This window comes from Ochotona princeps, chromosome 7, assembly GCF_030435755.1.
Source record: "Ochotona princeps isolate mOchPri1 chromosome 7, mOchPri1.hap1, whole genome shotgun sequence".
In the NCBI taxonomy this organism is placed as follows: Eukaryota; Metazoa; Chordata; class Mammalia; order Lagomorpha; family Ochotonidae; genus Ochotona; species Ochotona princeps.
Window position 1 is genome coordinate 75,267,558 of NC_080838.1, and position 12,152 is coordinate 75,279,709.

The 12,152-nt window shown below is 36.2% G+C and overlaps 1 protein-coding gene across 1 annotated transcript in view; it reads left to right on the forward strand.

Moving 5' to 3' along the window:
- Positions 1–751: 751 nt before the first annotated feature.
- Positions 752–12,152, forward strand: part of TECRL (trans-2,3-enoyl-CoA reductase like) — a 68,464-nt gene continuing 57,063 nt past the window's right edge. The window contains exons 1-2 of the mRNA XM_012928623.2: positions 752–793; positions 2,230–2,481. Of these exons, the coding sequence (XP_012784077.2) occupies positions 752–793; positions 2,230–2,481 (294 nt within the window). The remainder of the gene's footprint in view (positions 794–2,229; positions 2,482–12,152) is intronic.

Below are 12,152 nucleotides of genomic sequence, written 5' to 3' on the forward strand. Positions count from 1 at the left end.
TGAGCAGAAGTCACGTCTCAGGTGGAGAACAAACTGAAACAAAAAGCGAACACATTTCGCCAGTGATATGAAGTAGTGATATGAAAGACATGATGATAAGAGCAATGATATCCTAAAATTTCATTCCCTTGTCTCAATTCATGATAATTCAATTCAATTTGAATACAGATCTACCTAAGAAGCCGTTGAACTTGACTGGACAATAAGATGCTGGACTCTAGGTTTGGTATATGCTTGCAATGAAAGAATCTCAACTGAACTTGAACTGTGGTTATGCAACAAGGTAGAGGAATCCACCATGGTGGGAGGGTTTGGGGAGGGGTGGGGAGAATCCCAGTACCTATGAAACCGTGTCACATAATACAATGTAATTAATGAATAAATTAAAAATGAATACAGATCATGCTATTCGCCATTAAAAGAGTATAGGTAAGTTAATGCTGGGCCAGGGAGATGAACATTTGAAAAGGTTATAAAATCAGGACCAATGTTTGGGAAGTAGTTGTGAGCAGATTGTCTTCTGGAATTGTGATGGATTGGGAGTGGGATGAGGAAGAATGGGAATTAAAAATGATTCCATACTGAGAGCTCTGAACAGCTTGGTGCCAGGATTTCACAACAGACATGCACACTCAAATACTCGCACCTCATAAAAACATACACACACACACACATACACACACACACATATCTCTACATTTTAGTTTGGGAATACTAATAATGGAGTATAATGAAAGTTCACAATACGAAAATGACAACTGAACAACGTGCAAATCAATCTCCAGTGCAAAAGGTGAAGAAAATAACACATTTTAGATTTCTTTATAAAATTTATAAAAATTAATTTATTTCTTTATTATTATAAACAGTAGCTTCTTAAAGACAACGTAGGTGTTCCTTTGTAAAATTGTCATCAATTTTCTTTTCGGGTTTTTATGAAACCCAGTAACTACAGCATTTTCCTTTAATTTCATTTTAAATCAGTGGCAAAATATTTTGCTATTTTTCCAACTATTTCTTAATCATGAGTATAAAAAAGTCTTTGAAATTTCTTTGAAAAGTTCATTTTCTCTGTTATTGATCACCTTATTCTCCCTCCTGAGATTATTTGTATTTTAATAACTTAGTGTGAAAGGAAAACAACCTTTAACACTCATTTTAGGTGTCAATTCAACTATTTTTCTAAAATACGTAATACACTAAAATATTAAATAATCTTTAAATCATGTTTTTGCAGTTTCAAACTGATTTCTGCATGTTATACCCTCAAAGTTTGCCCAGTTTTTATTTCCTGTAAGAGGTGAAGAATTTACTGTTTCGTCTTGTCTAATTATTAAAATATCTTGAATGTTGAATTAATAGTGATAAAATATTTCTTGTTTTAGGATTCTTTAAATAAATATACATACACAGATAAATACATGCGTAAATATGCATAAGCAATTAATACTTGAGAGATTATTTTTCCTTTTTTAAACATTAGTCTATTTATTTGAAAGTCAAAGCAAGAGAGAAAGTTTAACAAAGATAGAGACAGAGATATCCTAAGCATAGGTTCACACCCAGATGGCTGCAGTGGCAGAATTGGGACAGGTCGATGCCTGGAGACAAGTGCTTCTTCCAGGTTTCCCCCATGGACAGTAGGGGCCCTGTGACGTGCGTCCTGCTCCACTCTCTGTTCCCAGGTCATTAGCAGAGAATTGGTCGGAAGTACAGCAGCTAGGACACAAACCTGCACTCATATTGAATTCAGCATTGCATGCTCTCGTTTAATCATATACTGAAATGGAGATCCTAGAGAACATTTAACATGTGTCACCTGCTAGGTCTTTTTCTTCTTATTATTAATTATTAGGTAACAATATGCTAATGTTAAATGTGTCTAGGTACAAATGTATTGTAGTATCTCTGTGGGAAGAACAGCATATCCAGAATTCAGAGATAATAAAAGCACTCGTTTGCCCTTTCATAGCTTTGGAATGTCAGGAATGTTTATATTAACAAGCAGAAGCAGAGATAAAGGGAGAATGCAGCAAATAGTTTAAATGAGTGTAAATCGTCTAAATATCAGAAATCCATGATAAAGTTTTATATATAGAAATAAGATCCATCATTGTGTGTGAGCCTGCAAAAATAAAACTGAACTCTGAGAACGGCATGCCACTTGACCTCTGTGGGCTCCACAGGCAGTATTTAACTGGTGACGATGGAACACACTTGCCAGTGTAGCCCCTGCTCATTCGCACAGTGTTCAAAATGAACAGATCCCTTGCTTCAGAACGCAAGAGGCAACTGTTTTTCCAAGGAGTTACACGGTCCATCCTGAAGAGTGAGGAGAGAGATTTTCACTCCTTGTCTCAACTCATACTGTCGGCAGGCCCTCTGAGGTCAACTCGTGCGGTCAAACATTCAAAAAGTACTCACTTCGAAATAGAAATACTTGATGCTCAGACAAGAACACAGATATGCATTGTGGATAAGGTGAGTATCATTTATTTGTTAAATTCCTCTTGTGTGTTGTAAGGATAACTTCCATTTGACTAAGTGTTGAAGGACTGTCAGAATATATTCCTATTAGCGTTAATTTTATGATTTACAGTGTAGATGCCTTATACATTACTTCAGGAGAAATAATTCAGTATTTAGACTAAGAACCGGGATATTCATAAAATAGTGTGGTTTGGGTGTTGACTTTTTCCGTTGCCCTTAAGCAAAATTTTAAGTGCTCACTTTTCCATCCTACGTAAAAAATAAATTAAGTATTTCTCTTCAATATTTGATATATAGGCAAATTATCAAAGAGCTTAATAGGCTTATATTAAATAGAAATCATTAGCCATAAATATTGATAATAGTAATTCTTACTACATATGATACAATCGGACAAATTTAACATGTGGTTTTGACCTGGTTTAGTTGATTTAAAAATGACTGTTTCACTTTTTTATAAAAAGTTTGTTATAACAGCAGTCCTCAAGTTGCTGAGAAGTATGCTATGTTGAATCTGCTACAAACGTGTATTCAGCTTTATATATGTTTGATTAAGGGAAAATAAGAAACAAATTCATTGGTTAGAAAAGCAAACCATGACCAATGTGTATAATTTAGATACATATGCATGAAATGCATGAATAAGTTTCCAAATATTTCCAGTTTTTACCAGTTTCCAAACACATCCATAAGAAACATGTTTAAATTTAATGAAATGACATATTTCTTCATTTATTTTGCGATCCAGTAATGTTTAATAAGCTGTGTGCTATTGTTTCGAAAATTAAATCAAATCAATGACGTAAAGTAAGTATAAAGTAGATGAAACTAGAAATTTCTTTAAATTACAAAGCATCATAGATAGCTCGTATTTAGTGCCTATTACACCACGCGTGGTCTGATGCTTGAACAGTTTAACCAATATTAGAATTTTAAAATTCACAAAGCTGAATGATAGCTCTTACATGATCCAAAATCATAAGCATGCAACTTAAAGCATTCACACTCCTATAGCTCACTGGGACAACAAATAAATGGTGAAAATGTAGCATGTAAAAGAGATATTGAAGTATCAACTATATTGATGGTATACTTTGTTTTTATTAAGAATATTGGTAAAATTTTGGAACATTTTTTAAAATAGATATAAATAAGACAGGTAAGTTACTTATATAACTAATTATCAAAAGTCGGGATGTATAGAAGTGCAATTAAATCAGGGCAAACAAGGCCGTGATTGGAAAGGAAAGTTAAGCAATCAGAAATTAATCTCAATTATCTCTCTCACACATTTAAAGTGTCTGCTTTTCAGATTTTACTTGGTGGTAAGACAGGGATTTTTTTCATTTGTTGGTGCTAATTAATATTGCCAAATAATTTGGAAAGCCATCTTGTTTAGAGATAAAGATTGTTGTTATGAATTTCACATGTAAGCTGAGAGAGTCCTGGTATTTGCATGTCAAGTGGCAATTTTGCAGAAATTCAGCAGGCTAACCAGGGGATTAACTCTGGACTCTTTTTATAACTCACAGCTCAGTCTGGTCAAGAGTAGATGAGGTACAATTTGATGTGTTCAGATTTCTAAAACTTGTCAGTAGATTCAGATTTTTTTAAATCTTGTTTTTATTTTATAACTCTCTAAAATATTTCCTAGTGATGAGATGGGAGGAAAAATCTTCTGGATACATTTAAAGTTTTTGCTTCGAGGTTCCTTCCTAGTGCTTCAAATACGTGTACACAGAAAATACTGATGTTGTTTATGGGGTTGTCTTTGTAAAACAAATTAGTGCATGTGGAATGAAGTCACGTTAAATGTATTGAATATATTCAGACTATTAAAAAATACTCTGGAGATTTACTGTGCTGTAAAGCAATATAATCAAAATACCATATACTCTGGAGTTATGCATATTTGGTTTCGATTTTTCATGGCTCATTCATACACATTAAAGCTTAGAAAAGTTATTGAAATGTTGATCCCCAAGACTCATACTTGGTGCATGGTTTTTATAAACTATAAATATCTGGTAAAATGCTACATAGATAGTAAAGCTTGCAATTAAGTTTTCTGATCAGATTTACTGCTATTCATAGATACAATTATAAGAATATAATGGTGTTTCCTGTTCTTGCTCCAGCATTTTCTCTCTATTGCTTCTTTCTTTCCCTTTTGAAAAATACAACGTATTTTTATTAATGTAATAATATAAAGCTCAATGTTCTGCTAAATAAGGATTTGAGAATGAAAAAGTAAAAAGACCATATTTCAGCAGGAGTATAGCAAGTGTTAAAGCAATAATAAAACTAAAAATGCCAATTTCATTAATATCCAAAAAAACTTGGAAAAGTAGTCATGGTTCATTAAAACTATTAGTTTATAATATTTTTTTTGAAAATAACAAACTGCTTTATTATATATCATTGCAAAGGTGATGACTAATGTCCCATGCAAATGATTCTACTATTTTATTACATTATTTACAAAATTTAAATAAAGTGTACACAGCTGAGGGTCCATTACAAGGAAATACAATTTCAAAAGACATTGATCCAAATGCTTCAGATTAGATTGTACTACATTCCATGGAAATACAGCATTCTCTCATTTCTTCTTTGCACTAGCTGCTCAGCATCTGCCTCACTAGACACACTTTGAGTCACTGATTTAAAGAAACCGTAAGGAATCCCCATTCATTGTGCCCAGCATCACAACCGTAGTTAGATGGAGGAGAGAGTGTGAGGGAATGAGTGAGAGCAAGAGAAAGTGCGAGCCTGCCCCTCATGATTGCCAGCGTGTTGTATGAGATAGGAAGAAGAAAGGGTACATGGTGATGGTTATGTGCTCTGTGCCCTGGGGCAAGGGCTTAATTGGCTGACAGGCAGGTGCATAAGGTTGCATAGAGTGAGCAGCTGTGGCTTCCGGCTCCTGGCTCTAGCTCAGCTACCTGCCTCAGCGTGTATCAGTTGGACTGGCACCTCTAGTGGTGTTGGGAGAGAGGCGATGAGCATCAGCAGAAGGGTAATGGAATCATGGGTTAAAATGAGCAGTGGAAGACACTGAGGTGAATGGCAGGTGTCACATTGGAAGAACTATGAACCCAGCATCCGGGAAGGGCCTGTGCTGCGTCCTCCAACCTGCACCTGTGGCTTGGAGTTTATAATATTTTTAATAGCATAATCAAAGTTTGACCAGACTCTGAGTTTTGCATTTCTGATAAACACCAACAAAGTGTCTATGTTGCCTAAAGCAATCTACGAATTCAATAAATTTCCATAAAATATCAATCATTTAGCAGAAATAGGAATTAGCAATTCTAGAGTTCACATGTAGTCATAAAAGAACCACGATACCTGAAGTCATTCTGAGAAAATAAAAATTAATCTGGAGGCCTCATAATACCTGACTTCAGAGCATACTTTAAGACTACAGTAATAAGAACAACTTGGTGCCGATATAAACACTGTCACATAGCTTAGTGTACCACATTTCACACTGAACTGATGTTTGACAAGATTGCAGATACATTCTGCTTATTAAACAGTGCTAGCAAAACTGGGTGCACATATATAAACTGAAATTAGATTCCTAACTCTGATTACATTAATAATTCCATACAAGATGGATCAAAAGCCCAAATTTAGGACTTGAGACTATGAAGTTTGCTTCACATACATGTGGGGGCCATCCCTGTGTTATCCATAATACATGAACACATGATACAGGAAATGTGTCTGTTACACATTTCATGTAATATAAATGAAGATTTAACCATTGCGTATCAGTGCAGTGGAAGAAATAAAATAGATATACTACAGAAAAGCACATATAACATTTTCAAAAGCAATGTAAATTGGGCCAGTGCTGTTAGCATAGTGCATTAAGCCTCCACCTGCAGTTCCAGTGTCCCCTATGGACATGTGTTCAAGACTCAGCTGCTCTCATTCAGATACTTCTTACTGTTACTGTACATGAGAAAACAATGGAGAGTAGTCCAAATTCTTGGGTCTCTGCATCCACATGGGGGACCTCAGAGAAGAACCAGGATCCTGGTTTTAGACTAGCCCAGCTCCAGATGTTGTGGCCATTTGAAAGAGAGAGAGAGAGAGAGAGAGAGAGAGAGAGAGAGAGAGAGAGAGAGATTAACAGATGGAAGGAAGATACAATCTGCCTCTTTCTTTCATTCTCACTATCTGTGCATGTTTGTGTGTGTCTCCTTTCTCTGTAAACTTGCCTTTCAACTAAAAATTTTAAAATATTTTATTGAGCAATGTAGGGACTAATATTTATAACAGCTTTCAAGCTAATGTTTGGGATGCTTTGCTTTTACACTCCATTGCCTGGGATGGTTCTTGATTATAACTTTTTGCTCAAGTACTGCCAGGGTAATAACAGAACTGGGAACCTTCTCTTGTTCAAATAAAACTAAATACAATTTTAAAACCCACAGTTACAGACTATTATTTGTGTTCATTTAAACCAAGGCTCTATTTTCCATTTAAATCTCTCATCATGGCACCTGAACTTTTGATCTACCAATTAACATCAGTTATTTGACATGGTACCACCTGGGTTTGTGACCACGCTGCTCTGCTTTCAATTCAGTTTGTTTCTAATGCTCCAGTGCAAATGGAAGTCAATGTTTTGAGCACTTGGGTCTCTCGTACTTCTGTGGGAGATGTGAATCTGTATATGGGACGCTCCCTCTCTTGCTCTTGCCCTTTCAAATAAGTATGTTGAATGCATGGAAATAATTTGTGAGAATATATATGTCATTATGTAAGAGATATTTTGGCTTAGATACCAACATGGTATCACTTTTTCCTAGTAGTACTCGATTTATTATGTCTAAATAAGCAAATGTATTTTTATAAGATGGCATTATCAACAAAACAGTCCGTATATACGTTTCATTGATTTCCCAGATCTCTCCACTGGTGTTTTAGAATATTGCAATTATGTACTAATATACTGTTATATTTTCCTAATGTTCTTATATGTTTGGAGTAACATAACTAAAAAAAAAGGTAGTGCCTATTCTCATTGCTTTTACAATTTTTTTTTGGCCAAAATCAAGCATAGAAGAAAGTTAAATACAAAGCTATTTATAAATTTAAATTGTAACAAAGCAGTATGGAGATAACCCATTCTATGGAATCAGAAAGATTTTCACTCAGAAATAATGTTTTTTTTTCCATTTTCTGGGTAAGGAATTGCACGAACAGAAACAGAGAATATGATCGTATCATCAGTTGCTATGTGGTAAAACAATAAGAACTATTGGTTGGTGGCCAAAAGAAAAGGGAAGGAGCGTAGCAGCATGTTGTCGGGGTGCTGCCTTGACTGATAATCCCAGGGTTTAACTGATGGCTTTTGTAAGCACTGAGTGCAAAAAGATAATGCTTATAAAGATTGAAGTGCTGAAAAAAAAAAAAGAAAATATACAACCATGATGGCTATGAAACTTCAAAATATCAAATGGATCTTCTTAAAATTTAATTGATAAAAAATAAAGAGGAAAATAAGAAGAGTATGCCTGGGAAAAGAAGAAATTGGAGCAATGTCACATCATACAAGCTTAAGCAGTATAATTTGAATGAGAAGGATGATTGGCGGTGTTAAGTATAGTTGAGAACTACAAACACTGCTTAAGCATCTTTTGTATTAACTGTTACAGTGTTGACTGCAGAATTTATTCTACTACTGTAGGCAGAGATATCTGCAAGAGGCAAGTGCAGATCTAATCTGTCTTAGATATGAAGAACAATTTGAGATAGCAAATTTGAGTTTGTTACAATGTTATTTGTGTGTAGTGTTGTGTTTTAGATAACAGAATTTAGGAAAAGAAATTTTCCAAAAGTTTTTGATCTTCAGTCTATTAAATACCTGCTAAATAATTCAATCCATGTTCTTTACAAAATGTTTTGCTATTTTATTTGCCGTACTTTATGTGAAATAAAGGTAAAGAAAGCTAAGACGATAATACCTATGTACTAATTCACTTCTCAAATGGCTAGAATAGCTGGGACTAGGCCATTGGAAACAAGACGCCTGACTGTTGCTCTGGGTTTGCCCTCTGGTTGGCAGAGATGGATTGAAGCACCACCTGTTGCTTTCCAGAGTATATGCTAGCAGAAAGTGGAAACCTTGAGTGGTTGGGTCAAACCCAAACTCTCTGGCACAGGATGGGGCACCACGGGCTGTAAAATTGCCATCCCCAATGCACAGTCTCAGGACTGCTTTCCTCCTCTGTGTTCCAGCTTGCATACTCTTCCCAGCCCCCAACCGTACAATCTGTTTTCCAACATCCATTCTTTGAGTTTGATACAAATTGGACTCCTCTGCCTGCAGTGTCTTCTACTCACAGTATGTTCAAATCCAATTCGTACTGTGCGATTCAATTCAGAAAACAATCTTTCAAGTGGGAGTAATCGTTCCCTACAAGCATTCATTACTTATCTACTAAAAGTTGTGTAAGTATCACACCTTTTATATAATGCAATAGCAGGAAAAAATGTAAATTAGCACAGCAACTTGGAGGATTGGTTTTATGCTTGTTCCAGTAAAATATTTCAATCGTGTTTTACAAATACCTCATCACATGTGAATTAGCACTTAAGGGGCCTGCACTGTGACACAGCAGATTAAGTTGTCAACTGTGGTTCCGTCATCTCATGTGAGGGATCATTTGAGGCTTGGCTACTTCACATGTGATCCAGGTCGCTCTAACATACTTGATGAATCAATATTTGATGACCTAGCTTCTTGGGCTCTGTATGTTGTTGTTTTTAAAAATGTATTTATTTATTTATTTACTTACTTACTTATTTACTTCCTTCCTTACTTTCATAATTGGAAAAGTAGACTTGGAAGGAGAGGCAAACATCTTCTGTCCACTGGTTCACTCCCCCTGGTCACAATGGCAGGAGCTGAGTTAATCTAAAACCAGGAGCCAGCAGCTTTTCCTGAGTCTCCCACATGAGTTCAGGGTCCCAAGGCTTTGGGATGTCCTCTACTGCTTTCCCAGGCCATAGGCAGGCTCCAAAGAATGCTCATAACGTCAGTTGCTGGGCCAAACTGCTGACAGGAGGATTCCGTTTTTTTCGCATGGACCATAATCAACAGCCTGAATATGCTTTCGTAGGAAGCAGGCATGACAAGCAGAGCTTGTGTTTGATCCTAGTCTCTCTGACATGAGATGTGGCGGGATTCCAACTGCTGAACTAAACTCCTGTCTCCATGAATGTATCTTGAATTAGGAATCAGAACATGTCTTATTCAGTTCCTTCAATTCATCCCATTCTCCAGTTTGTTTTCTTGCTGGAAAAGGCAAAATAATTTTGAATGATTTATAAGTATACAAAGTAGTTTAAAGCAGGATGCTAATTTTAGACCAATGAAAACTAAGTAAATTGAGTTTTCTTAGTAAGTTATCTTTGTAAGTAGATCTGGCTATATGTCATGAAAAAATTCAATTTAAATAACAAAATTAGGTAGATTATATTATTCAGTTAAATAAGGTATCTACTATCAAATAAAGTTCAGCAAAAACAGTGAAGAGCAGGGAATGCTCATTTAAAAGGTAAGATATAGATAAACTTTCTGTATTCAGGAACCAAAAGTGAAGTGATAAATACATCCTTGATTCGTCGATACGAGTAGATTATGGCATCTTTATTATATACTTTACACAATAGCTCATTTTGGGTTGACTAACATACTTCAGAATGCATAGGGTTTAATATGAAATGTAGTAACTCACCTTAAAATTCATAAGCCTAATTGATCAATTGCATTTTAGATAAAATGAACATGTATGGAAAACAACATACAAGACTTAATCACAAATAATACTGAGTTTGGAGAAAGATTTCACTAATTAAAACTTTAGTTAAGAAGATGAGAATCAAATGATTATTCGGCTAAAAGGAGTACTAGGAAATTTGGAAGCCAGAGCAATGCCTTGCCTGGGCAGGGCATAAAGAGCATCCCTGGATGTATCACTGTCTTGTCAAAGAGCAAGAAGCTACATCTGTAAAGAAGGCTCTTGACCGTGCACATGAGTACATGATGGGATATTGCAGAACAGGAGCAGACTGAATGAAACAGTATGCTTACAGTGAATGAGAAGGGCTGTATGTCTTGTGGAAGCAAGTAGGCTAAGTTCCCTCAAATCAAGGAAGGATTTTGTTCTCATATTTTCCCATTCTGTTTCCAAAGAGTTTAATCTGGTAACCAGGTTTAGTTGGAAAAGCATTCTAAGAATAGCGAGGTATTTCTGCCAATCCTTGATGACCGTGCTCAGGATTTCCACATGTGAGGGTAAAATGATATTGTGATATCTGCCCAGGCTTTGAAGAGGCTTAGTCACACTCACAGTTAACCAGTTTTGGCGATGGACAACACACTTATTCATTTCCTCTTATATTTGATTGACATAAATGATCTTATTGTAAGAACTGGCTAAATGCTACTTTTTATGAGAAATTTCCACAATAAAACACTTATGGCAGGGCCGCATCCAATCCAGCCTCCTGCCTGTGGTCTGGAAAAGCAGTCGAGAACGGCCCAGCAGCTAAAGTCCTCTCCTTGCAAGCACCAGGATCCCATATAGGCCCCGGTTCTAATCCCGGCAGCTCCACTTCCCATCCAACTCTTGTCTCTGCTCCTGATCAAATTAAACAAACCAGCAGAATGTGGAGTACTTTGTGTTAACTTCCTGAGCTCCTGGTGAAATCTCCTTCCCACCTCGTTGCTGGTGGAGTTCTGGCTGCCAGTAGAATTCAGATCGCTGCTCAGTGAATGATGCTGGGGTATCTGGTTACTACAACACCACACCATTGTGTCTGCTGTTTTCCTGTGTCTGTCAGTTTCCAAGCCCCTATGCTGTCATTCTGTCCTTTCACATTTTCTGGAATGTGTCCTCTCTGCTTCACACTGGCTAATGTTTCTCCAAATGTTAAAACATATCCTTACATGTAAACCTGAAAATATACCCGTCAAAAATTTTTCAAAATGATCTTGATGAAAGTATTCTTAGTTTTAAGATTTATTTATTTTCATTGCTATGGTTGATTGTTCAGAGAGAAGGAGTGACGAAGATCTTATATCCATTGGTTCACTCCCCAAGTGGCTGCATCAGCTGCAGTTGAGCTGATCCAAAGCCTGGAACCAGAAACTTCTTATGGTCTCCTGCATTGGTTCAAGGTCCTAAGGCTTTGGACTACACTCTACTACTTTCCCAGGCCATAAGCAGAGAGCTGGATGGAAAGTTCAGCATCTAAGATAAGAACTGGCACCATATGGGATCACAATTCTTGCTAGGTGTGGCTTTAGCCACTAAGTCATCAATCCAGGTTCTTTTATTTGTTTATTTGTTTGTTTATATCATTGTTTCAAAAACTCCTTATCTCTTTCATGATGGAATAGCATAAGCAAAAATAACATATAGCCTGTATTCTAATCATTACCCCATTTTTGCATTTTGATTTCCAAATTCAGAAACTAAATGAAAGTCACATGAAATAATTCCTTTTCAGACTGTCACTTTACAAGTGCTTCTGGAAGCTTGACAGAGGACTACCAACAATATCAGCTAACTTGCTCCTGCCACGTGACTGACTGCTCGAATACCACACTGCTTTCCACTGTTCTTTTTCATACC